Below are 26,746 nucleotides of genomic sequence, written 5' to 3' on the forward strand. Positions count from 1 at the left end.
AATTATTTTAACTATTGGTTTACTTCCATCTCCCACACCTGCAGGAAGCTCTGGGAACGCACGAACCTTCCTTCTCTGATTTTTAGTGGCTGTCATCGTCTGGTATGCTAGCCGGCACACAGGATGTGATAAATAAGGAGATTTTGAGTGAATGAATGAATGAAATGAGAAGTAGCTGGCTCTAATCCGGGCTCTGCGATTCAAAAGCTTTGTGGCTCCCAGCCGGTTTCTCTCTTTCCTGTATGGACTCAGAATGGACTCAGAATGGCTGTTTTGTAGGGCTGTTGAGAAGTTTAGTGGCCATGTCCAGTGCTGCTCGCAAAAGGTAACCCTCAGGTCCTCCTCCTTAATGTATGTAATTGTCAAACAGCACCTTGACTTGCTTAGGGAAGCAGCAGGAGGTTAGCCAGACCTTTCCCCGACCCGGAAAGAAGCACTGATGTTCTCAAGTCCTGGGCTTCTCGTTTCACCCGGGAAAGAGCTGGTACCCACTGAGAGCAGCTCCTGTAACCCGCTATCCTCTGCTGGCAGGTCCACGGCACGGCTCTGCCTGGGCTGCTGTGGAACCCGTGGCTGGCTCCAATTAGGGAGCCATCTGAGGAGCTGAGAGTTTTGAGGTTGACCCTGAAGAAACAGCTCCCTTTACACAAGCCTTTTAATTAAGTGCTTGCGTTTACTTTCCAGAGTTGGTTGAATCATATACCCGCATCGTGGTGTTTGACAAAGCCCAGTTGCTTTGGGTGATGGAAAAGTACATAAGGCGGAGGCTTCTCGGAGTCTGTTGGATGACACGGGCACTGGTGCTTTTGTGCCTTTTAGGGCTGGGCGCCCTTCTGGTTGGGGTCAGGGCATGCAGGGAGGGGTCCAGGAAAGCCTTACCTAGTCTCCGCCTTTGGCTTTGTTCTTGAGATTCCAAGACCCACCAGTGCTAATTAAGAATCTGAGTCCACCTGGAGGTTGTCCAGACCCTGGTTCTCAAAGCCTGGTCACTGGAGCAGGGGCAGCAGCGTGAGGTGGACACAGCTGGCTGGGTTTTACCAGTTCTCCAGGTGATCTGGAAATGCTGCAGATGATGCTCAGGTGTAAGAACCACTGGTCCAGGTTCTCAAACCTGCTGGCATGTCAGATGGCCTCAGAAGTGTTATTTTTTTAAGTTAACTTAATTGTAAAATGTATTCTTTAAAATAAACTTGACTTTCTAAACAGTGTTAGATTTCCAGGAAAGATAATATAGAGAGTGACTATATGCTCCATACTCAGCTTCTCCTGTTGTTACTAACATTTTACCTAGCACAGCACATTTGTTAGTTAGTCCCACTTAACTAAAGTCCGTTCTTTATTCAGGTTTTCTTAATTTCTGCCTCATGTCTGTCCCAGAGTCTGGTCCAGGATCCCAGGTCAGATTTGACTTCCTGTTTTCTCAGGCTCTTCGGGGCTGTGACAGTTTCTCAGACGTTTCAGGGTTTTGACGACCTTCACAGTTTGAAGGGCACTGATGAAGTATTTTGTAGAATGCCCTTCAATCTGGATTTGTCTGGTGTTTTCCTCATGATTAGATGGAAGTTGTGGGGTTTTGAGAGGGAAACTCCGGAGGTCCAGTGGTCGCCTCCTGACATCGTGTCAGGGTGCACACCCTCACTGCGCCTTGTCCCTGTCGATGCTGGGCTTCCTCACCTGGCTGAGAGGGCTTTGACTTCTTCATCTGCTCCAGTCAGGTTTCTCCACCGCCAGGTACCCTGCCCCCTCGCCCCCAACTTCCCACGCCGCTTGGAAGGAAGTTACCACGTGCATCCCACACATAAAGCTGTCAGGTTCTACACCTTGAGGGCAGAGCATCTATGTAAACTATCTGGAATTCTCCATGGGAGATCTGTCTCTTATCTCCCACTCATTCATTTATCCAGTCATTTAATTATCTCATTGTGGACTCGTGGATATTCACTTTACGCTTTCAGTTATAACGTAACACTTACTTCTTTATTCTGTTGTTCCAGTTGTTTCATCTTTGGCCATCAGGAGTTCTTCTAGCTGGCTCTTGTATCCTTTTGACACGCCCCCATCACTTTGAAGGTTATTTTTTATTATCTTTTTTTTTAGTACTTCCTTCCTTTCAGCCTCTACAAGCCTACCTTGCACGTTTCCTGCCCCAGTCCTGGGATCAGCCGTCTCTCTAGAGAGCCCTAGTTCCCTTAATGGAGAATGGTATCCAAAACCAAGATCTGGGCTCCATGTGTGCTCACTACCATTGGCATGTCAGATTCTGGGCCCTCTGGGCTGGCAGAGCATGGACATTGGTGTGTATATACTAACCTGTGTATACACGCTGGCCTGTGAGTGTTCCTGTGTGTGACCATCTGTATCTCTGTTAAGCTCATCCATGACCATGTGGGTCATTCTAGCCTCCTCCCCTTGCTAATCTGCAAACTCCGCTCCAAAAGTGAGAAACCTTCCTTCTCCCGTCTGCTGTCCATTTCTGTAATTGCTCGACTCCTGCATACATGTACAATGTCAGAATTGTTAACACACCTCCGTGGGAATCGACTTTATCAACCGGAGTCCACTGTTTCTGTGCAGGTTATTTTGCCTTTAGTTTTACAGCCCCACTCTTTCCTAAAGTTACTCGGATCAGCACCTTTTCTGCTGACCCCTTCAGGGAGCTGGTTTTATACACCTGTCATACAGTTAGATTCTTTTATCACATTCTGCATTTCCTCCTTGGATTCCTCCAAATGTCATAAAGTTTTTTAAATTTGCATACTTTAAGGTTCACTATCTGTGCTGTAAAGTTCTTCAGATTTCGACAGAAGCTTAATGTCTCATGCAGAGCAGTTTCACTTCCCTAAAAAAAAATCCCCTCTGCTTCACCAATTCCACCCTCCTGAGTCACTCCACCTGAACCCCTGGCAACCACTTGTCTTTTTACTGTTTCTCTACTTTTGTCTTTTCTAGAATGTCATATAATTGGAGCCATGTAATGTGTAGCCTTTGCAGACTGGCTTCTTTCACTAAGTAGTATGCATTTAAGATTGGTTCATGTATTTTCATGGCTTGATAATGAATTTCTTTTTATTGCCAAATAATACACCATTGTATGAATGAAGCCAGAGTTTATCCATTTACCTAGTAAAGGGCATATTGGTTGCTTCTGGTTTTTGGTGATTGTGACTAAAGCTGCAGTTATTTGGGTTTTGTTCATTTTGTGGCCGTAAGTGGGTTCCCCATTGCTGAAGGCATCTGAGCAGAAGCTGGGTGCTCCCAGGTGAATGGGTAGGAAAGGGAATCAGAATTGCACAGGGGGTCCTTCACAGGGAGCCCTCTTGTCCTTTGCCAGATTTAGAGATGTGCCGGTTAAGCCCCAGGCCCTTCACCACCCGGAACCGGGTGCCTGGGGGTCCTGGCCACGTCCAACCTTTTCCGTGAAAATCTGAGCACCCCTCAGATCCCTCACTTGCCTGCCTGTCCCCGGTCCATTCCTCACTTTGTTTATCTGATTTTGGAAGGCTCTGCTCTGACCAACGGGGGCTTAAACCTGCCCAGCCCAGTGAAGAGGAAGCTGGAAGCGGAGAAGGACTACGTGTTCGACAAGCGGCTCAGGTACAGCGTCCGCCAGAATGAAAGCAACTGCCGCTTCCGGGACATCGTGGTGCGGAAGGAGGAGGGCTTCACGCACATCCTGTTGTCCAGCCAGACCTCGGACAACAACGCGCTGACCCCCGAGGTGAGGGGGGTGGGGCGGGGCGGGGCACCTCTCCTGCAGTCACAGCGGGGCACTGGCTTTCCATGGGTTATCTTTTTACTTTCTAGATAGCGTTCTTTTATACACAGTTTAAACATTTTTGATAAAGTCCAGTTTATCTTTTTTTCTGTATTACTTTTAAAAATGCTAATCTTACTTAGGTCTTAGGTGAATAGAACAGGGAAACAGTGAACATTTAATGCAGTTAGGTATAGCACCATTCAGAGGATGGGGTACTTAGCGGAGAGCAAGGAAGAAACTGTTAATGGTGCGAATGTGGGAAGACAGTCCCCCACGCAGTCCCTCCACCTGGACGCACCTGGCAGGGCGCCGAGTGGTCAGTGCCAGAAACGACCACAGTGCGGCTGGCAGTGGCTTCTCACTGTCGGCAGTTGCTGTTTAGCCCATTTCATCCCCCAGGACCCTTCTGATGCAGGTTATCACATCCTCATCTTATAAATGAGAAGACATAGGCCCCAAGAACTGAACAGGCTAAGGTCACGCGGCTTCAGGAGGACAGGGCCCTCCCACTGCGGCCCCCCTTGCTTTCTCTCGGGCACTCAGCGCAGTGTCTGGCCCTCTGAGGACAGCTCACTGCACTGCTGTCCCTGCGACATCCTGCACTACCGTTTCCACGGTGGCAGTGCTGACCTGGAGGGCAGAACACGGGGCTGTGTTTTTTGGCGGGGACACGGTCAAGGAGTGGCCGTCCACCCAGGTTGGGATTGGGAGATGGCTTGGCTCTCAGGGAGGCCCGGGAAGTGGGGTGGAGTGGGAGGCACCGTGTCCTTGCACTTGCAGTCACGTGTCTTGTCATCGTGGTTTACACAGAGTATGGCTCTTTACAGGGGTTGTGGGGGGACGGTCGAGAATGGTTGTTAACCCTTGAGGGAAGAGAGTGGCCAAAGCCTGTGGAGCTTGTGGGGCTGGTGGTGGCTTGCTGCTCCTCTTCTAAGTTTTGGGGCCTCTCCCAACTCTGCCTTCAGAACCATCCTGAGAGTCTCTGCTGTGTAGACCTCTGCATAGGGTTCAGAGAAGTCCAGGGCCCGTGGTTCACCCGAAAGGCCCTTCCCACGTTTCTACACCTGGAAACGTTGTTTTAAGCTCATCATGGAACATTCACCCGAGACCAGTTCTTCTGAGATTTTTTTTTCTACTTCACTACTTTTAAAAAGCGTGCTTTAAAAAGGCACAGTATTTTCCTTTGAGAAACCGAATAAATGTAAAGTCTCCCGGTTCATTCTGTCTCTTTGGAGCAGCTTTGACTGTTAACTATTGTCTCCTCCTGATAGAAGCGTGTGGCATCTGACTGTTAAGGGGCCCGGGTTCTCACCTTCTGAGATGTGGGCTTGGTTAGTTAGGGGTTTTATACCTAATTGGTGTCTGTCGGTCACAAAACAGGAGGAAAATAGAGAAACGGTTATTGGCATGGTGTTTTCAGTTCTCTCAGCAATCAAAGTGGATTGATTCTGTGGATAATCTGGCTAACTGGGTGAAGCAGCCCTGAAGGAAAGATCCTACTGAAATGAAGAGGTGGTGTTAGGGGAGGAATACAGAGTTTGGAGCCTAGCAGACCTGGGTTCGAATCCTGCCTCTTCCAGTCTACCTCTTCTGTTACCTTGGGATTACTTTGCCTCTCTGAGCTTTCTCATTTATAGGAATTCTACAGCATCTTCCCTGTGGGATTAGAGATAATGTCTGCAAAGAGGCTCTCAGAGTCCCTGGCACATAAAGGATCCTGTCCTTGTTAAGATGAAACAGAGATAATGGCCACCAGCAGACCCAGCCTTGCTTGTTCACGGGGGGACTGGAATGAGGCCGCCTTCACGGTGGTAATTGCATTTCTTTTTCTAGTTGTGTATATGGCGTTGGCTGGATTGGCCTCATGGGCACAGATTCATACATTACTGTGTGTATTAACTAGATTCTGAGGCTAGCAGGTGTGTTGTGATATTTCTTCCGTCTGGAATATAGGAAAGAACCAGGAAAATAATGAAAGTACCCCTTAAGGACAGAGCCAGCATAACAGATTGTCCCGAGTCTTGGTGGTTGAAAGCACATCCACTTTTCCGTTAGGAGAGGCCCTCAGGCCCTCACCCAGTTCCTGGTTTCCTTTGTTGCTCTCAGCCTCAGCAAACAGCGCCACCACCAGCACCCACGGGGACCCCCCAGACGTGCAGGAGTCACAGCTCACACCCTCTTGGTCACACCTGCCATATCCACACTGTCCTCAAGCCAGTTAATTCTTAAATAGCTCTCTCATGTGTTTCTTTCTGTTTCCATCACAACCATGAGAGTCCACACTCCTAGGCTATTCTGTTGGACAATCACAATAACCTACTAACAAGTCTGCACACTTTCAGGAAAAGTTGAAGGAGGGGGAGGGATCCTGGTCTGCTCCCTTTTTAGACCCATGATTAATGGATGTGGTTGTTTGGTTCCATCCCACGGCAGATCAGAAGGTAGAAGTGGCCGGGGGAGAGTGTGCTTTCTCCCGCAGATACTGACACAGGAGCAAGTGGAGGCTGGCAGGTGCATGACAAGGGCAGTGAATCTCAAGAACAGATTCAGCACTTTAAGATGCACAGTGGTCTCGCTCCGTTTGTTACAGAGGCACGCCCTGCACTGGGGGGACTGCTCTGTTGCAGGCTAGCAAGTGACATGGAGAGGTAGCTACCTGTGTGCAGTGAGTTCTGTCTAAGAAGGCAAAGGCATGGGTTTAGAACCTTTTCCTTTAAACAAACCAGTTACATTAGAAAATTGGGGGGGGGTGACCTTCAAGAAGGTAGAACCTCAGCCATCAGTCCAAATTAGATTATCAAGACGAGAAAGGCAAAGGAAAGGTATACTAACTGTATTTTTTTTAAATTTAAAGTGTAATTTGCAGTTTTGTTGCATGAATAAAACACAAATTTACTTTCCGTTTAACTCATAAAATAGCGACGGTTTGTTTGACGTTGTCTTTGCTAATTGACAAGTGTGTGTGCCCTCAGACGGGGAGGCTACTCTCTGAGTCTCGTGCAAAACTGCAGCTCACGTCTTTATAGCGGGGCTTTCTTTTATTTGCCTCTCGGAGAAATAGAGTTCATACGTAGGTGAGAGTGTGTCTATTTCTGGAGGCAGATGGATTAAAGGACCCACATGATAGTGGCCTGTTAGCTTTTCTGATGTTCAAAATGAATGTCTGCGGCTTATCCCCTGTTAGGGTGGGAAGTGCTTTTCCCATCCTTGCAGAGCCCAGGCCTGGAGATTCGTGATGCAGTTTGACATCTAGTCCTATTTTTTTCCACTAAAATTCACCCATTTATTTGAGGCACCCTACAGGATGCAGTAGTGGAAAGAGAAGGTATGTCAGGATGAGGTTTGCATCGTGGTTCTGCCTCTTCCTGGTGACCTTGAACATCTTACTTTGTTTCTCTGAGTCCCTTGCTTCGTCTGCAGGATTGGTTACCATTCCTTACTTTGCAGGAGTTTTGCTTGGAATAAAATATTGTGTAGAAATGAGCGGATTCAATCCCTGGCACTTCCACTTGCTTAACAAAAGGGGGAGGGTCTTTTAAAGGATCATTTAAAAAACACTTCTCTCAGAAAATTTCTCCACTGTACCCTGTGATTCTGCCTGTTGAATAATTAATAATGATCCTTTAAAAGCCTGTTCACTTACTGTCTCCCCCACTGGACTGTCAGCTCCACTCAGGCAAGCACATGCCTTTGTATTATTTTTCTTCTTACTGTGTACTTTCTGCATTTCTTCATCCTCCTTCCCTAACTTCTGTTGGATCGAGTGATTGAACTTCCTTTATTTTATGCCCATCCATTCATTGTCATTCATGTAACTTTTAAGAAGTTTTCCTTAAGTTACTTACACATAGGGAAGCCTGCATGTGATCATGACCTCTGTGCCACCACTCCCAGACACATAACCTTGGCGCGTCCTAACTCAAATCATCTTCCCAGATGTTATCGCTCAAGGCTGTAGTCTCTGTCTTGAGACTCTGGTTCAGCCCCAACCCTCAGTTAGTCGCTATCAGTATGATGATTTTTATAGTTAATTCTTATATTGATTTATTAACACATTCACCCATTTCTTTGCTGGGTGCTGTTCTTTACACATCAGTTTTTCTTTCTGAATGTAGTTTTCTTCTTCTTGAAGTGCATCCTCTTTTAGTTCTTTCAGTGAGGGTCTAAGGGTGGTAAAAACATTCTTCTACAGAAAGTGCCTAATCTTTACCACTGCCTTTGAATGACGGTTTAGCTGGATACAGAATTTGTGCCTAATGGTTCTTTTCCTCGACACCTTGACAATTTTGTGGGTCTAATGCCAAAACCCACTTCCCATGTGCCTTCTCCAAGCCGTGTGAGCATCTTAGTCGAATTAAGGATAAGCGAGAGTATAATTAAACCAGGCCTCCCCTGGGCTGTGCACGGGAATATTTTCCTACACCTCGAAATGGGCTAAACAAACAAACACTGGAAGAAGATTTACAGAGATTGACCAAGGATTAGATGGCTCCAAGCCACGCTTCCGAGTCTGCAGCCAGCGGCCCCGCTGGCACCTCCTTAGTGTTCTGTGCTGATTCGGGGATGATGCGCTAAGTCTGGCTTGGTGTTTTCTTTGCTTGGTCTGGACGTGACTCATGTTCAGAGCAGATTTCCTCACCACCGCACCCAGGGGTGGGCGTAGGTCTGAAGGCCCCTAGTTTACAGATGAACACTCACCATCCCCCCGAATCCATCTCTACTTGCAGATCATGAAGGAGGTCCGGCGTGCGCTCTGCAACGCAGCCGCGGATGACAGCAAGCTGCTGCTTCTCAGCGCCGTGGGCAGCGTGTTCTGCAGCGGCCTGGACTACTCCTACCTGATCGGCCGGTTGTCCAGTGACCGGAGAAAGGAGAGCACCCGGATTGCAGAAGCCATCAGGTGAGCTCTGCTCGTGTTCGGACACACGGGGACCTGCCTGGCGCTGCCAGATTTAGCACATAGAAATACAGGCTGCTCAGTTAAAGTTGAATTTTGGACAACAAAGAACTTTTTAATTGTAAGTATATCCCATCCCATGTACTATTTGGGATATACTTAAGCTAAAAATATTATTTTTTGTTTATCTGACATTCAGAGTTTAATTGGGCATCCAGTATCTTCCTGCCAAAATGAGGGATGTCTTTGCTCTCTTAGTTACATCCCATTTTATTCTTTTGGTCAAAAAGAGATTTTATTTCCTTACATTAAGCCTGGGATCTGGTAACGTCCAAGTATTATACACACTACTCCCACCCTCTGCCTCATAGTGGAATCTTTGCTTTTCTAGGTGTCCCTGCCTCCTGGAGCTGACGTGGCTCAGCCCTGGGGAGGAGGAGGGACCTAGGCAGCTGTGTATCTGTAGACCCATTGGGCTGGGGAGCATTTCCCCCTTTCTCGTTGTGTTTGGGGCAAAAGCTGGGATCCTGGGGATGACATCCAATCCCAAAGATCAGTAACTCTTTTGGGACACTGGAGGGTAGTTATTTCCCTATTCTTTGCAAATTTGTCAAAAGTAAGTGTGTGTGACTTCCAGCAGGGCTGTCACGAGTCCTTGGCCCCGGGAAGGGCACACACGCCCACTGCCACACCCCACGTGGCACTTAGACATGTCATGGTTCAGTGATGCCACCTGATCCAATGAGAATGAACACTCACTCCGCATGGTGTCGTGGAGCCTTGGGCCATGTTTTAGGGGTTTTCTGGGGCCTGCAGTCTCACTGCACTGTGGCAGTGTTGCCTGGAGGCTGACTCCCGTGTGGCCGTGGGAGGTTTCCCAGGGATGTAGAGTGTCTGAGAGATGACTCCGTGACGCCTGCACGTGGGGTTCCGAGTCCCTCTTCAAAGGGAGGCGCCCGCTGGAATCTCTGCTTCAGAACACTTGTGTGCTTCCCGTGGCCAGCTTCTTGCTGGAAGAGACAAGGAAAGTCTGAACCCTGCTACTGGGAAAGGCGTCATGGTTTCATGCTGTTCGCAGGGGTTTGGTCTCTGCTCAGACTCAGCTGTGTCTCTTTGCAGCTGCCTTGTCCTGTTGTGAGGGGAGCAGCAGGGGCTCCAGCAAGCTTCCCTCCTCATTTACGGGACTGTCAGGGATGAGGCGCCCATCTCTGCAGCCTGAGGAAAGCCTGGGCCATCTCCTTCATCTGGTTTACAGATTTCAGTGGAGGCACTAGCTGGACTCCCAAATGGGAGGAGAGGCTGAGCGCATTAGCTCATCTCCAGAGAAATGCAGTTCGTGGAGCTCAGACATTTGCCGTGGAGCTCAGACGTTTGCCATCTCGTCAGGAAGGAGAGTTCCTCTTGGGCAGAGCAGAGGGAAAGCTGGAGCGGAGGTTCTTCCAGTGCTTCAGAGGGAGGGAAAGTTCCTAGTTTGTGAGCTGGTGAGGACCTGAGGAGAGGAAATGAGGGTGTTGCCTGGACCACTGGTTCTCTGCCTCGATGGTGCAGAATCCCCAGGGAGCTTTTCCAAAATCCAGCTGCTTGGCAGCCCCCTGGCAGTCCTGTCCCCCTGGGAGTTAATGAGTTGTGGTGGGGGGAACGCATCTTGGGTTGTAAGTTTCCTTCAGTGGTTCTAATATGAAGTCAGGGTGGAGAACCCCTGCCCCAGGCTAACCAAGAGGCTTCTGCACATTGCCTGAGAGCAGTGAAAGTTTTAGAAATAAAATGCAGAGAAGCATTTCCCAGAGAAGTTTCCGCAGCTTTCCCGAGAAGAGTGAGGGGCACTTGCCCCCCGAGTCCTGTCCCCACAGGAAGTCCCGCAGATTTTCCAGACATGTTAATGTATGTACAATCTGCAGTCTCCTGTGAAAGAACCTTGTTCAGCATCTAGCACGGCTGAGACGTCATTTAGCCACAGAGCCTTGGAACTAACTACTGACATCCCTTGCACTTCTCTCGGGACACGCACAGTCTCAGCTGGGCTAACCTCGAGGGTCTGGGCCTGCCGCGCGGCTGCGGCCCCCTCCAGCGGTGCTCCCTCCCCATCCTCATAGTTTCCTAAAGAAAACGCACACACACCTGGCCCGGGACGCGGCCTTCGCTCTGCAGGTGTCCACTGAAAGAACTAGCAGATGTGGGAAGAGCTCAGATGGTTCATTCCACAGAACCCTCTATCCAGGACCCAGACAAAGCCGTCTGCCCCCTCCCGGAAGAAAGGCTGCCCTCACCTGAGCTCACAGGGGATGCGGCGGCCTGCTGGCAGGTTGCTAAAACGAAGAGTAATCAGATAACCTAGGGGAAATACTTGGACCATCCCTGGTCATAGTGGGTACTTAGGATAAGTGTAAAGGATTATTTTCATTGTTACTGCTGTTCCTTCCAGCCCCAAGTTCTAGCTGAGCCTGCGTCTGACTATGAGGTGGGCCTCTAGAGCCGCCCTCGGAGGGGCCCAGGATGGCTGTCACTGTGTGTGTCTGGTGCTCACGGGCCCGGTCCCTGCTAACTTGGCTCTGAGCTTTGGCAGTGGGAGAGTTGCACCCCATGACTCTGGTCAAAGGGAATGGGTAGCCGGGTCACAGTTGCCAGCAGAAATCTAAATATCCCCTGTGCAGAATTTTGCTTTGAGTCTCCTTTAGGCCAGGAGAGCAGATCACAGACCACTGAGAACTGAATGAAAGCTGTGTCCGCCCTCCCTACATTTGCTGACGTAATCACAGCGGCGGATCAGGCTCCCTGCGTGTCTGGTATGGTGCTGGTGCCCGGGGTGGACAGTCGCGTTTAATCATTGTGGAGACCTAACAGGACACAGCACGGGCTCTCCCACTTCACAAGAAGCAAAATGAGGCCCCGGAGACTGAGTAACTTGTCCAGGGTCTCACCACTAGTTAGGGGAAGTGTTGAGACTTGACCCTGAGTCTTTCAGACCCCCCAGAGTTCCCGCTGTCTCTGCCACATCAGACCAGCCCAGCAGCTCCAGCCAGCAGAAGCCAAGGCTCCATAGAGTCAAGGGAGCAGCAAGGGCTGGTGTCAACCTGAAGGACTTTGATGCTGGGAAGACAGTGAGCCACCTCCCCAGCACAGCCCCGCCACCAAACCAGGATCGGATATCTGAGTGGCAGCGTCTGTAATGCAATATCCTGTTTGTTGTCTGGCTTCTACATCCAGTGGGCCCCGGTGATAGAGATCTACTGCTTGAGGTGATAGGAAAAGCATGGGCAGGGTCTGCGCATCACAGTTTTGCATCGAGGAAATGAACTGATGAATGAGGTTACTGGACTGGAACAGGGAGGGTGGGGGTGGAGGCTCAGGGCTGAGCCCTCCTTGGGGGTCGCTGGTGCCCCTGCACAGAAGTCAGGTTGGAAACAGTAGTGTGAAAGTCTCTGGGGTCTGGAAGGTGGGAGAGCTTCTGGACAGTCATGAGGGTCAGGGTGTGTTCCTGAAGGGCCATGGATGAAGAAGCAGAGCGAATAGGAGTATCACAGGGACCTCCGAGAGGCCTGCAGCAGGGGGATGTGTTGATTGGGGTGGACCTTTTGTATTGAGATTGGTCCCCAGAGGCCAGATGGTGCGTCCACAGGAGGCTATGGAGCAAAAGTGGAAGATCTGGCTCGGAAACTCTTAAAGTCCTTCCCAACTCTGAGATCCAAGTGTCAAATTGTACGAGGAGGGTTATGAATGGAATGTCCCTGTGGTTCCCAGGACCCTGCAAAGAAGCCCCACATTCCCTGCAGACTCCAAACTGCATTTGGTAAACATAAAAAGCACATGTTAAAACCAGTGACTGAGGCCGTGAAGTCAGGAAGTCAAGCCAGGAAATGGGCCACCAGAAAACCAGGACTCAGAAGGCCATGGTGCCAGGTCCCCCTCTGTGTAGCGGTGTCCTTCCGGGGTCAGCCACAAGCAGGGCTGAGATAACTCTGTCATCTACTCACAATGAGTCAGCAGAAGTCAGGAAATGCAGCGCTTCAAGCCTGGGCACGCAGTTTCATGATGACATGGGTCTGAAGACACCCCTGTCCCAGTAGAATGTTGAGCAGTCTTCTCACAGTCCATCTGACCCCCACCCCCGTATCACTGTGATACCTGCATCTTTAGATTAGAATTCTAGAGGCACAGTGTCAATCAAGAAGTGACAAATCAGCTTGATATTTGCATTAGTTAAGTATTAGCTGCTGGAACAAATAATCCCCAAATATATATAACGTTCTGATAGAAATTGGCTTCTCACATATGTGAACCTTGAACGGAGGTTACTGAACAGCCCATGGCTGTCCTCCAGGTGGTGACTCAGGAACCCAAACTCCTTCCATCTTGTAGCTCAACAGATGTCTTCCAGGACTGCCATGCTTGTCAAGATGAGGGGGCTTGAAAGACTGTGTGGTGGGAGGTTCCCTTGCCCAGGCCTAGTAGTGTGGATTTGGCTTCCACTCACATCCCATTAGCCAGCACTTGGTTGCTTAGCCACAGCCAACTGCAAGGGAGGCTGGGAAACATGTTCTAACTGTAGACTCAGGAAGGAGAGGGGAGGGAAACCAGGTCTGGTGAGTAGCGAGTGCGTCACTGCCACGCTTCTGCCGTCTTTGCTCTCGTTCTGGGAGGTTACTTACTGAGTGTTGATTCCAATGTGTAGGGAGTCCAGGTGGCGCCCAAGGCAGACCTGTGAGTTTCCTTAAGGAGCTGAAGGGGAAGGAGAATTCAAAGACAAGTAAGCAAGCAAATAATTAGGATAATTGCACATTGTGATGATGGTGTTTTCCAAGAACTCTCAGAAGGCCCCTGCAGCTCATGCACAGGGAGCAGGGGTGAGAGAGACATGAGATAAGTCTGCAGAGGTAAACAGAGGCAGGCCAGGGTCATGGTTGGGAGTTTGGATTTTATTCTTGTGCGTTCTTGTTAGTTTCCAATTTTCCACCTAAGAATAATGAGGGATGCAGGCTTTAGTAGACATCCGGATCTTCCCTCCACGTCCAAATGAATATTAAACTGTTATAGACCATATATAGCAACTAGGGGAAGGCAAAAAGCGTTCTAAGGGACAGGAAGTAGGGGGCATTGCAGGTGTCTTCTGCTCAACAGTAAAGATGCACGCTGTGATCTTGCTCAGTGCAGACGAGCAGGGAGATAAAATACTGCCTAATCCGTAGCCATGGTTCCAGGTGCCTCGTGCCTATAGGGAAGCCCAGCGTCCTTCCCTGATTTTTGTCAAAGCCACCCAAACACACAGACCCTCGTCAGCATTCCGGAACCACCCTCAGTGAGTCTGGCATCCCTTTAGGTAACTCAGAATCAGACAGGCCTAGGAGTGAAAGAGATCTTAAATGTCATCAGTCTCCTCCTGTGCCCACCATCTGAAGCTTGAATTCCGTCTGCAGCATCACCCAGCATGATCATTGAACCAAACTTGGAATATCTGCAATCATGAGGAGTTCTTACGTCCCGAAGCTGCCCACTCCACCCTCGGCCAGTGCCCTTAGAACATCCCGTCTCTCCTTGAGTTCAAATATGCCTCCTTGTAACACCCTCCTTTTGGTTCTGTTCAGAACCTTAACATTCAGGCTGTCTTCCTTAGTATATTCAGTTTGTCCATATCTGTCGGGGAGAAGGACGTGGTAATCGGATGCGAGCGTGACCTGGGACCCTCTGGGCCAGTTGGGACGTGTGTTCATCCCATGAGTTTCCCTCTGAAAACCTTGTACCAAGCACTGAGTGTGCCATGCTGTACCCACAGCTCCAGGGCTCAGTGTCTGGGAGCACTTAGGGAAGCTTATTTCTGCTTTGGCATAATCAAGGTGTCAGTGGGTCTCAGCAGGCCTGGTCACCTGCTAACAAGGGTCTCTTCTCTTCCCCAGGGACTTTGTGAAGGCCTTTATCCAGTTTAAGAAGCCCATCGTGGTGGCGATCAATGGGCCCGCCCTAGGCCTGGGCGCCTCCATCCTGCCCCTGTGCGACATCGTGTGGGCCAGTGAGAAGGCCTGGTTTCAGACCCCCTATGCCACCATCCGCCTCACGCCTGCCGGCTGTTCCTCGTACACTTTCCCCCAGATCCTGGGCGTCGCGCTGGTAAGCCTCTCTGTCTCTGTGGCGGGTCCCTCCCTGTGACGCTTGGATTCAGGTCCCCACAATTTTGACCCTCCTCTGTGCTGAGTAGGATATGGCCCCTCACAGAGGTAGAATCCCAGGGGCGCCCCGGCCTGTGGAGTCTCCTGGCTTTCTCCTCTTCCTCTGCCTCCCTAGAGTTGCTGCCAGCCGGTGTCCACGCAGCAGTGCCCACAGGTGGATTGCAAGGCCATTCTGATTCAGGAGCTCGGGCTGCTTTGGGCCGCTCACAGTCTCAGCAGTGGCAGGAAAATGAGGCAGGCAGGGGGCCCGGGAAGCAAGCCCTTTCCCTTTTGATCTTGGCGACCATGCTCTGCCCGGTTCTTGTCGTCCTTCGCAATCACAAAAATGTTAACATTGTACAGGCTTATCTCATTATTTTATTTCAGCCATTTCTGAGACTCCGAGCATGTTGCTGACTGAGACATGTTCTTGCTGGCTGTGTCCTCTTTGGCTCCTCCTGAGTTCCTTCCTTACCTTTCTTCTTCCTGAGACGGAGTTGTTTCTAAATACATACAGTGGCACGTATTTGTCTCAGACCTCCAGCCACAGGCATCCTGTAGGCCTATTACCAACCTGACAGATTTCTCTCCTCTGGTGTTAAAGATTGTCCTTTGGGTCATCATGACCCACCAGTGACAGCCAGAACAAAGGGAAACCTGTGTGTAGATCCAGAGGCTGAGAGACCTCAACATTTCAGCGTCCATCTAAGAGCCTCTGAGCATTCAGGGCCGGGAAGGCAAGGAAAGGGGAGGCAGATGGACAGCAGTTGGTGGTGGGGGGGACTGGATTGTCTGCTGTGTGAAGGAGGTGGGGGTTCGTCCTGAAGGGGAGGGGGGCTCCATCACATGGCCGTGACCATCTCACCCTAATTATCAGTGGGAGAGTTACTCGTTGGTAAGTTACAGCAAGTGACTGCACTGTGCTCTGTCTATGCCTGGGTCCTTATCCACATAGCTCCTCCCAGAACGTGTACGCCAGCTGCACACTCCAAAGTCAAGGGAAATTCTTTGGAGAGGGGGGTGCATAGGTCAACTCAGAAGGCAGAAGGCATTTCCACCCTTTGCAGCTGGGCAGTGCCTGTGCGCAGCCCCTGGCCACTGGGAGAGGCGTGTCTCTCTGCACTGGGATTAGGGTATTACTCTGCCAGTGATGAAAACACTGTAACTGGCTTAAAGGAGGGAAAAGGGGAATTTAATGGTGTCCATAACTGGCAGGTCCAGCAGGGGCCCCTCCTTTTGAGGTGTGGGTCCAGGAGTCCAAGTGCCATCAGTACTGTTCTTCCGCATCCCGCCTGTCTTTGTGGCCCTGCCTCTCCATGGGGACACAGCAGCTGGTGGCCCTGGGCTCAGTTGAGGGAGAAAGACTCTGCCCATCCTCTCCAGCTTGGAAACCTCATGGAGAGCTGTAATGTCTAGGGTAGATCATCTGCTCATTCCTGAATTGGTCGTCATGGATGGGGTACCTGGACTGAGGTATGTGTCCAATCCTGCGGGTCTGCCGCCAGACGTGGGTATGGGTATTGGGCAGACGAAGCCCTGTAGGTACCTGGCTTCTTTGGGGAAATTTAATGGAAGCTCTGCACCCTCTGCTCAGAAAGATGCACCTCAACACAAGTGTTTGCATGTGGTTCCCAAAGCTTCTCTGACCCCTGGTTAAGAATCCTGCCTCCAAGAACTGGGACAGGTGCACTTGGCTAGTCCACACTCACTAATGACAGCGAGTCGCTCTGCCTCTCAGCCTTCTTCTGCCTTTGCTTTCTCAGGCCAACGAGATGCTCTTCTGCGGGCGGAAGCTCACTGCCCAGGAGGCATGCAGCCGAGGGCTGGTGTCCCAGGTTTTCTGGCCAACCACGTTCAGCCAGGAGGTCATGTTGCGGGTCAAGGAGATGGCATCCTGCAGCGCGGTGGTGAGTTCCTGCGTCTTTGTGTGCAGTCCTTGCAGTAGATCCATTTTACAGATGAGGGCCTTGAGGCCAGACGGAGTGATTGACTTGCCAAAGGACACACAGAGAGTACGTGAAAGTCCCCGTGTCGCTTAGCAGATGTCCCTTCTCAGTGCTGAGACTTAAATCTCAAGGGAGATGGTCAGCATTGTCTGATATTCCCTGCCAGCTCCAGTTTGAAAACCTCACAGAAGAGATTTATTCTCTGGGGTAGAAATGTGTCCTTAAAAGAAAGTCCTAAACACACATGAAAACACAGACCAGCTCTGGTTTTCAGAGAAATGAGAAGTAAAGATGAGTAAGGACAGAGGGTGTTAAGCAGCCAGGAGACGATAAAGAGCAGATCTCGCCGTCCGTGAACCTCGTTCCTGCTGCCTGCCCAGCCCTCAGCCCGTTTAAACATCACCACTCGACACATTGAAACACAGATAAATAAATAATACCTCCAAAGAGGCGCCGGGTTTTAATTAAGTGTCGATTTTATCTCACACAAGTCACTCTGCACGCTGCATGGAAACAGCCATTGCAGGTGGATTAAGGGCCAGGGCAGGAAATGAGAAAGACGCTGGGAGCGGAAGGCCCGGGACTCTGGGCTTCAGTATCGTGATCACGGGGATGCGGGGCTGGATTGCGGGCAGACCCGTGACTGCCCCCTTCCTTCTCCCCATTTACACTGAACCTACACCCAGCTGTCACACCTCTCTTGATTTGCCTCAGCCTTTCATGGGTACCTACTGTATGTAAGCTTCACTCCTGGGAAGCCTAATGGTCCCAGTGAGAGTGAGAGGGTTGGGGAACACTTATTATGGGCCAGGCTCTTCACTAATCTTTCTGTGGATTCTTTTTTATTCTTCCTGATAACCGTGTTGACCAACTTGTCCCACTTTGTCTTGGACTCTCCTGGTTTTAGTACCGAAAACCCCATGTCCCAGGAGACCCCATGGGCTTGGGCAAAGTGGGGTGGTTGGTGATCTAGGGACAGCTGTGCAGAGGGGCAGGCAGACATTCTTAACAGAAGAAAAGGCATGAGCGAGGGCACGTGAGTCCAAAACCCCACGTGGAGTTTAGGCAGCAGCTCGTGGTGGGGTGAGCAGGTGCACAGGGTATCTGAGGGACAGCAGACAGAAAAGGCAGATGGGAGAAAGGCCCCGGAGCTCCACTGAGGGTTTGGTCTCCGGGCAGCGGAGGTGCTCAGGTGAAACCAGCAGCTGAAGAAATGCTGCTAGGAAGTCTCTCCTGTTCACAGTTAGCAATTATGAGCTTTGGGGTGATTCACTGAAGTAGAATCTTCCCCACGGCCCCTGGGAGATGGTGTTCTTTGGAGAAATTCTTGGGAGGGAAGAGGCAGTCTTGGCCTGCCAGCCCTTTCTCATCACCATTAGCCTCCAGCCCAAGACGAGGCGTAGGACCACCACCCCTTTCCCACCTGCTTGGGCGTGGGAGCTCTTGTCCTGTTTGTTTCTGCTTGAAAGCGCTCTGCAAGGCTGTGAGCTGAAGCCTTGGTGTCCACGGAGCATGGTGGAGGCCAGGGAAGGATGCTCGGATGCCTCGCTTCCCGCAGGCCCTCTGCCTGTCAGCAGTGCAGCCTGCAGAATCCGCCAGGGCCTGCCGGCCACATCCGCCAGGTCTTTCCCCCATAATGGGGAGATAAAAATACTACCTATGTGTGGAGTTAACATGAGGAAGAAATGAAAGAATGCGTGAAAAGTACCTCTCCTAGGGCCTCTGGTTAACGGTGGTTGCAGTGGCATTGTGCTTATTACTGTGGTTGCTACAACTGTTCTTACTCGTTTTGATGATGATTATTACTGTTATTACCATTATTACTGCCATAATGCTAATATTATAGCCGTTGTCACTACTATAATACTAGTTTATTACTGTTGTCACCGTTACTGCTATTGCTAACATTACCATTAGAACTTCTACAATACTGCAGTATTACTACTTTTGTTCCTATCAGGAGTGTTGCTCATTACTACAGTTGGTGCTTGCAGTTATTATTACTCACTGTTACGATGACGGATGCTATTTTTACTGCTGCTCTTACTGCTGAGCCTGGGCAGGGGCACTGTTGTTGGGGTGGCTCATTTGGATACTTAGACAACCATTAATTCATTTCATTGTCTTACTCTGTGGTCCCCACCCACTCTTGAGTTCAGTTGCCCGGGAGCTCCTGAGAGCAGTATTTCCCAAACTTTTTCATGACTTTTTCATCCATAGAAGGTGACACTGAGGTTGTCTCCCCCTTGGGTAAAAGGCCAAGCTCTTGGGGTGGGAGAACCACGGGGCCCACTCAGCTATCCCAGGGTCTGAGGGCTCCACATCTCAGCCCACCTGGATTCTGTTCCCGGCGTTGCGGGGAACACAGGGCCTGGGAAGCCCTGAACTATGGGAGGCAGCCTCCTCTGGCTTTGGACATGGGAAGGTTAGCTCGGCCACGCGTGCCCTTCTGGAGCAGAGTCCCGGGCGCTGGCTAACAAGGCTTGTGCATTTCCCTCCAGGTGCTGGAGGAGTCGAAATGTCTCGTCCGGAGCTTCCTGAAGTCAGTGCTCGAAGATGTGAACGAGAAAGAATGCCTCATGCTCAAGCAACTCTGGAGTTCCTCCAAAGGCCTGGATTCCCTGTTCAGCTACCTGCAGGACAAAATTTACGAAGTCTGAGGGCCCTGGCTCACTTGCCCCAGTGCTCATGGGCATGTGACTTCTAGCTCTGCCCTGTGTTTCAGAAATTGGAGCACAGCGGATGCCCGGCCAAGGAGTCTGTCAAGGTGTCCCTTTATACTAGGGTTGTATCCATGTCCTCGTGTCCTTTGGTTGCTCTTCATTGGTTTGGTTTCGTGTCACGATGGGAAACGCAGCATACTTGGCCTCCCCCACGTCCCCTCCCCACCTGGCTGGAGAGCTATCGAGGGCTATATCTTCCCAGGCTTCTGCCGGGTACCCCTGCCCTGTCCCCACTTGCTGAAATGCACCATCCTGGTCCAGGAAGGGGAAGACCAGTTTCCCCATCCTTCCGACTCAGGCTGCGTCTACACAGTGCCTCTGATTTGGAGACTTGGCTGCCATGGCTCTCCCTGGTTAAGTGCAGACTCAGTGACCAGGGCTGGCCAGTCTTAGGGAGTCTCCAGACCAATGAGCAGAACGATCGTGTAGAGCCCGCCTCAGTCTCCTCTCTGATGCAAATCTGTGTGGCTTCTAGGGCTTGGTCTTAAAACCCAATTGAGTGATTTACAAACCCAGATATTGTACATTTAGGAGTGTTTTGTTAAATATATATTTTTAAAACAATGTAAGTGGAAATTCTGATAATTTATGTGTATTATATGTAAAGCTAGTTTTGCAAAAACACAAACTACTAGGAAAAATGTTTTTTCTTTAATCAGACTTATTTAATTTATTTATTTTTGTTTATATACTATGATATCTGTCGTTCTCACAGATATTATTTTCATACTGCCCTGGACCAAATCCCCTACAAGGTTCATGCTGTTGGGTGCATTCTAGCAAAGAACCACGTTGAAATAAGTTTTCAGAGAGATGAGGATGGAAGGATTTCTGTGAATGAAAGAAACAGCCCTGCACCAGGTTTTCTACATGTGAAACAGTCCTGTGATAACTGAATACCTGTTCTTGGGAGAAATCATGGAAGCGTTTTCTCCCCACTCTGCTGCCTTTAAGGAGATAAAGGGCCCTCCAGCCTGAATGCTCCTGAGACACCCCCGGCCCCTAATGGTGTGACATCAGGAAGGGGTGGGGAGTGGGCCTGTCTGGGGATTGCTCATTATTGTGGGGGACTTTTTTCTTTGGGACAAATGACTCCACTTGGATTTCTGAGTCCCTTTCTTCCACGTGGGTATTGAGTCTGGTTTGGGCCGTCCAGGTTGGTGGGTAAAGTGTTCCCACTCTGTTGAGCTGTCAGTGGAAGGTCTGAATCTTTCTGCCTCCAGAAGCCCGGACTCTCCATCTTTTTTCAGGTTGTTGACACATATCAGGGAGCAGTAACCGGGATGAGGCTTCCTGCCCCAGGGCCCGGGGCTGCATGGGGACCCCAGCATTGTATTCATACCATCAGCCCAAAGCCTTGCTGCAGGGAAGCAGGGGGTTTTGGTTTTGGTTTTGGTTTTGGTTGGAGAGGAGAAGGTAAACGTCAAGATCAGAGCAGAGACACAACACGTCCTGCGTGAGGCTTAAACCTGTTAAGGGTCAAACCCAGAGAAAGTTAGATTCTCAGAGTGATGTGATTTCCCCACTGCCATCACAACCCCAGTGTCCTCAGATGACTTTTGGTCGCCCATCTCCTCTTCCCTGTGTTAGTCACCGGCTTCTCTCGACCCTTCCTTGGACAGCGTTGGGTGGAGCCATGAGAGTTGGGCACAGCTGGGGGAGGGGATGCGGGCTGGGGAGAGGGAGGGTTGCTGCTACAGTTCTCTCTTCTCTCTCTGTTTGTCTGTCTCTCTTTCCCTCTCTCTGGCCCGTTTCCCGACTTAAGGGTGGCTGGATGCAGTGGGCTGGGCAGGTGGAGAGGGTTCCTGGTCCTGCGCTTTGTGTTCCAGAGAGCAGGCGGGGTGTCTGCACTAGAGCTAGAGACATGGGCCTTTAAACAGTGAACCTGGAGGTTACCTGGACCCTCCATCCTTAAGGTGGCCTCAGTTTCCTCTGTAGAAAGCCTGTCTCCTGAGTTTCCCTAGAACTTCACAAGGGTCAGGGAAGAGGCAATGGCTCACTTGCTTTTCCCTTCTCCTGCCACCTGTGACATCTCGGCCCGGGGACCCAGCATGGGGGACAGCCACCTTGACTGTATCCAGCCAGAGGAAGTCCTGTGTACCCTCCCCGTGGTCCATGTGGGATCTGGTAGGAAGTGCAGACCCAGACTATAGGGAATTACTGTAGGGAATCACCTGCTTTTGCCCAAATACCTGTTGTCACATCTCACCTTGGATTTGTCTTCTTCCTTTCAGCAAGTCAGCGTGTGCTATGCCAAAGCCCCTAGACAGCCTCATCCTTGGCAGATAATTTCCAAACCACCTCTGAGTCATCTAAAGAAAGAGCACCTCACCTTCTGTTTACCTTCTAGGGCTAGCCACCTTCAACATCTATAGAAGCAGTGTTAGGATTCTCATTGGAGATGGAAAAAAGGATGTTTGGAAATTCCTTTTGTTCAGTGTCCACCTTTGTTCCCTGCCGGAAAAAACCTGAAGTGTTTTAGTTTTGGACTAAAACATAGCTTTGGATCATCAAATCCGAACTTCTAAATACTTGGAGGATCCCTGATGATAAGGTAGGAACGTGAGACCATCACTGAGGTGGAATGCCTGCTGTTAATGCCCAGGTTCTGCGTAGAACAGGAGGTATTTTACACGGCAGTCTGTATTTTCATTGTTTCCACACAGTTCAAGAAGGATGTTCCACACATTGGGCAAAAGTCGGTTAAATCTGTTTGCTACAGGGTAGACTGAACCACTGAATTTTTACCTTCTGAATAGTAGCTTTGATAACGTATAAATGAAATCCAGGTAACTTGCAGCCCATCAAGCTGGGCTGGAATTTGTCAGATCTGTGGATGTTTCAGGGTAGTAGCTTTCTCGAGACAGGGGTCAGACGTGCGCTTTTTATCTCCTATCTCAGCATCCTGTCTCCACCCGTGGAATCCTTGCTCTCCTCTCTCTCCTCTGCTTTGCCCCCACCCCACCCAGTCTGTCACTTCCTAGGGTCTGGGCAGGTCTTCGAGGAATTGTGCTTGGTCTTGGCAGCACCATCCCAGAATGCTTTTGGAGTTGGAAGAGTAGCCGTGGTGGGAAGTTGAGGGTACCTCTTTAGTCAAGGAGTCTTATGGGCAGTCCGCTCTTTGTTGTCCTGTTGGCCATGCATGAGAACTCTCCTGTCCTCTCTTCTCCAGTCCCTGGTGATTCACATCTAACATCTTGCAGTGGCACCATTTGAGTTAACAGCCCTGTTCTAGGTGGACTTTTTGGAGAACTTTGCTAAGGTGGTCAGAGCTCCTCACCATTTGGAAGCCTCAGCCTAATACTAATGCGCCCACATGTCCCTTCCTGCTTTGAAGTAATGTCTGTGGGTGAAAACCATCAAACATTGCTCTCCGGGAATGAAACTGGGTAACTCTGAGAAGGTAGCAGAGAATTGATTTAAACTGTTATTCTTGTTTGGTATAAATTAAACTAGGGAATGTTCTCTCTGAAGCATGAAAGTATGTTTTTCCCCTACGAAGTTTAGTATAAGGATGGAAAAGTGATAATCACAATAGACTTTGATCAGTGCAACTTTATCTCCAGATAGCCACATTTCAGAATAGCCTGGACTGGATACTGAATTGCATTTCCCATTATTAATTGTTGGTTTAAAAATATTTTGTAAACTTTTCTTAATTTGAAATTTAGTCACATTCGTGTAATTTTCCAATCTAGTTTCTGTGGAAATTTTTTAACACAGAGAAACAAATAGAAACATCTTTCAATCTTCCTAAGTGAGTATTTAAAATGCAGAATTGCTTCTCTTCTGTGTTTCTGTATTCAGATGCTTAGATCTGTTGTATATATTAGTTTAGACATCGTCACTAATATACACAGTATTTAAGACTCTAAATGAGATTTCTTAAGTATTTTATTTTATTCTCTGTAAATGGTTTTGTATAATCTTTAAAAATCTACACTTTGCCTTTGTAGATATTTAAGGGAAACCATTTGGGGGGGGGGTGTCTTGCATGTATATTTTTGTTGTAGATAAGTGTTGCTTAGTTATTTCTGCAAATTTTGGTTGAAATGCTTACAGACTTTAATACAGTATATATTTTCAGAATATAAACTTTTATATTTCTGTGGTAAGTTAGGATATGCGTTTTAGGCAATCTTTTCCATTACTATCACTTGTTCTTTCAAAAAATAGCATTCTGGTTTGGTGCCAATGGTTTGTTCCTTTTTTTCCATTAGAATCTAGTGCTCTTATATTGTTAGAGAGCAGGTTAATTTTCTTTTTCTCAAAGTAATTGAGTTTGAAGTATAATTTGAAAATGTACTGAATTTGTGAATAAGCCTTACCCAGTAGGATCGGTAAATTTTCCAACCTTTGCAACTACGTACGTAGTTTAAGATCTCCCCATAAATTCTCACTGTGTGGCAGTTGATGGAGTTTGTGAACAGAGCCTTAAGCTTGTTGAAAAAAAATAAAAGGTAATACGGGTTGTTTCTTCCAAGCAGTTTAAGCCATGCAGATGGACTCTGTGCATGGAGTCTGTACGCCATGGTGGATCTGGAGAGTTTGGTTGAGGTGATGGCGGCAGGGGCCAGAGAGGCACCTTGGTGATTGCCTTTGGCCATACGAATGGACCAAGGACAGGTTTCCCGGAGCCACCTTTGTACTATTCACATGGTTTAGACACGGTCACAGGGAGGGCTGCTGGTCTATCACTTGTTTTGAACAAATGGCATTTCCTGCTCCTGACCTTGGCGGTTGACCCCAGGTTCCTTGCAGGTGACCTGGAAATGTCCAGTCTGGCTGAGGTCAGCACTCCTTGAGAGACGTTAACAAAGTTTACATGTGAGTCTTACTGTGTAGACAATCTCAAGTCAATTTCAGTTACATAATCAGCATTCCCATGTGTCCTGAGCGTCTTATCCATGGACTACGTGTGTTAAGCCATACCGAACCTCAGTTTAGCAGGGGACAGGCAGACCAGATGCAGAACATACACATCAGCTGAGTCCGTCCACCTGGGGCTGTTTTAATGGAGCGTAAGTCATGGAGCTCATTGGCAGTGCATCCACTGTGTCTGGAATCTAATAAAGTCAACTAAAATTTGGGACTTAAATTTTTTTTAATTATGATTCTTTTCAGTTGGCCATGCTTCCATAATTACCTACTGATTCTCCTTACCAAGGCTTTACAGATAGATAATCTTGAGACCAGGACCAGGGCTATAGCACGGCTAATGTCAGATGATTTGGTTCATCTCGAGTAAGTGTTCATGAAGTCAACTTATCCACCATGAGGATGGAGATGGGCTGCAAGTACTTGCAGTGTGTGTGTCAGTCAGAAAAACTGACACCTAGTTTTAAACTTCAGCTCTGGTGTCTCTATGGGTTGACCATGCCTCTTGTGCCCAACACCTGGCCTCATGCTGAAGCCCATTAAGGCAACTCTGGGAAGTTTGGAGGGTGTAACATTTTCCATCTAGTATTTAATTTGTCCCTGTGCCATTAGTCCCAGCTTGAAGTCATTTGCTGATGTCCGTGTTGACAGGATTGTGAAAATATTGCCTTTCATAAAACCAAGGACCAAAGAATTCCATTATTCCAACAAAGCACGAGTTTCATGGATTGTGGGCACATCTAGACAGAGATGTGCACGCTTCATGGCACAGAGAAACTCACTTCCACCAGCCTCATGCTCCCCCTGGCTGGCCACACACAGGGATTTGTTTGTCACCTTGAGGAGGCTCTGAAAAGTGAGTTTCTCAAATTGAAACTCGCTATCTCAAGTGAGTGTTTCTACTGTGTAGTTCCAGCCTTTATCCGTACCATGAAGAGTGGAGGTCGGCATTCTTGCAGGAGATCTGACCAGTGTAGACTGCTCCATCTGAATAGGAACCTCCAGCGGAGTTTTTCAGATGTGTCCACACTGAGCAGTGAGATCCTGCAGCTGCTGAATTTCCGCGTCCTTTGTGTTTTCCATTGACCCATTCCAACTCCTGTTTAGCCTGAGAATTCTCTTCAATTCTCACACTAAGTCATGCTCCATTCTCATTCATGATGAAATCATCAATCCATTAACCAGTTGAGAAATGATTTAAGAAGTGGTTTTCCAGTGGTAAGGCTTATCACCAAACTTCTGATAATGAAGCAGGCTACCAAAAACGTACCCAGCCCACCCTGGGGGTGTTTGGATTTGATCATGGGTCTAGCACACACACCAAAATCCAAGGAGACCTTTGCAAATTAGGCTACTCGTTTTATTTTGCCAGGTTGTCACGGGAGAGTCTTTAACTAGTTCTGAGTATTTGTAAGTATGAGTACTTCATAGACTTATAAAAGCAGGTACAGAAGACCCTTTCTCACCGCGCTGTAAATATTACCCGAGACTGGGTGCAGTCCTGAGGGATAATAATCTTCTGATTTATCAAATGCTGACTGTCTAGAGCAAATTGTACACTCTCTTTGTGAATGGTCCTGTAACGTGTATGAACACATTTCTGGGTGCCTTAGAAGTTGTATTTTTCATGTGTGCTAATACGCAGTATTTATACATTGTGAGAAGCTGCTTTGAATAAAAAGGTTTAAACTGCCTCTGCATTTGCCTGTGTTCTCCCTTGGGCAGTCTGGGCAGAACGTTCACAAACAGGTTCTGTGGTTTCTGACAGAGAAGTTTCTGGGGCCTCCGGGGGGGTTGGGACCTCTGATGCCTCTTGGTTGTGTCTGGGTTCCTGGGGAGCACAGACCCCCCCCCATCTGCCTTGAGGCTTCGCTTGTTCAGGCTGGTGCTCAGGTGGGCAACACGTTTGTTCCAGAGGACCCTAGAATGGGACGGCACAGGTCTTACTTTTCATGGGGTTGATATGAGCATTCACCTCTTCCCTGGTACACCCGGAATGTTTCCTTGCACAGGGATCCCTCCTCAGTAGAGAGAAGCATCCCCAGAGCTTGATCTTGTACACTCCCAGCTGCCACACATGGCTAACGACCGTGTTTGTCACTATAAAATTATGCAAAGTCCTTTCTCATTGCCTCGATCATTACAACGTAACTCAGGAGAGACACACTGCTGAGGACACCTGGCTCCAGAGATATTGTGGGGCTGCAGGAAAGAGGAAGGAGGAGTCTTTCAGGGGCTGGTGGCAACAGGGAATTCTGGGAGGGGATTTGCACAAGGTCACGTCTACCTTCCGTCCATCCTGCAGCAGTGTTGAGCCCTGGCTCTGCCTCGGGCATGCCACAGGTGCCTAAAGGCACAGATTACTCAGACAGTCCCTGTGACAAAGGACCTCAGTGTCTAGGAATCTG

At 49.1% G+C, this 26,746-nt stretch overlaps 1 protein-coding gene across 1 annotated transcript in view; it reads left to right on the forward strand.

Annotated features, from left to right (window-relative positions):
* CDYL2 (chromodomain Y like 2) overlaps window positions 1-26,038 on the forward strand; it is a 150,105-nt gene extending 124,067 nt beyond the window's left edge. The window contains exons 3-7 of the mRNA XM_031458013.2: window positions 3,501-3,718; window positions 8,485-8,657; window positions 14,543-14,753; window positions 16,555-16,698; window positions 19,239-26,038. Coding sequence (XP_031313873.1) covers window positions 3,501-3,718; window positions 8,485-8,657; window positions 14,543-14,753; window positions 16,555-16,698; window positions 19,239-19,397 — 905 coding nt within the window. The 3' untranslated portion in view covers window positions 19,398-26,038. The remainder of the gene's footprint in view (window positions 1-3,500; window positions 3,719-8,484; window positions 8,658-14,542; window positions 14,754-16,554; window positions 16,699-19,238) is intronic.
* The last annotated feature ends 708 nt before the right edge of the window (window positions 26,039-26,746 follow it).

This window comes from Camelus dromedarius, chromosome 9 (genome assembly GCF_036321535.1).
Source record: "Camelus dromedarius isolate mCamDro1 chromosome 9, mCamDro1.pat, whole genome shotgun sequence".
In the NCBI taxonomy this organism is placed as follows: Eukaryota; Metazoa; Chordata; class Mammalia; order Artiodactyla; family Camelidae; genus Camelus; species Camelus dromedarius.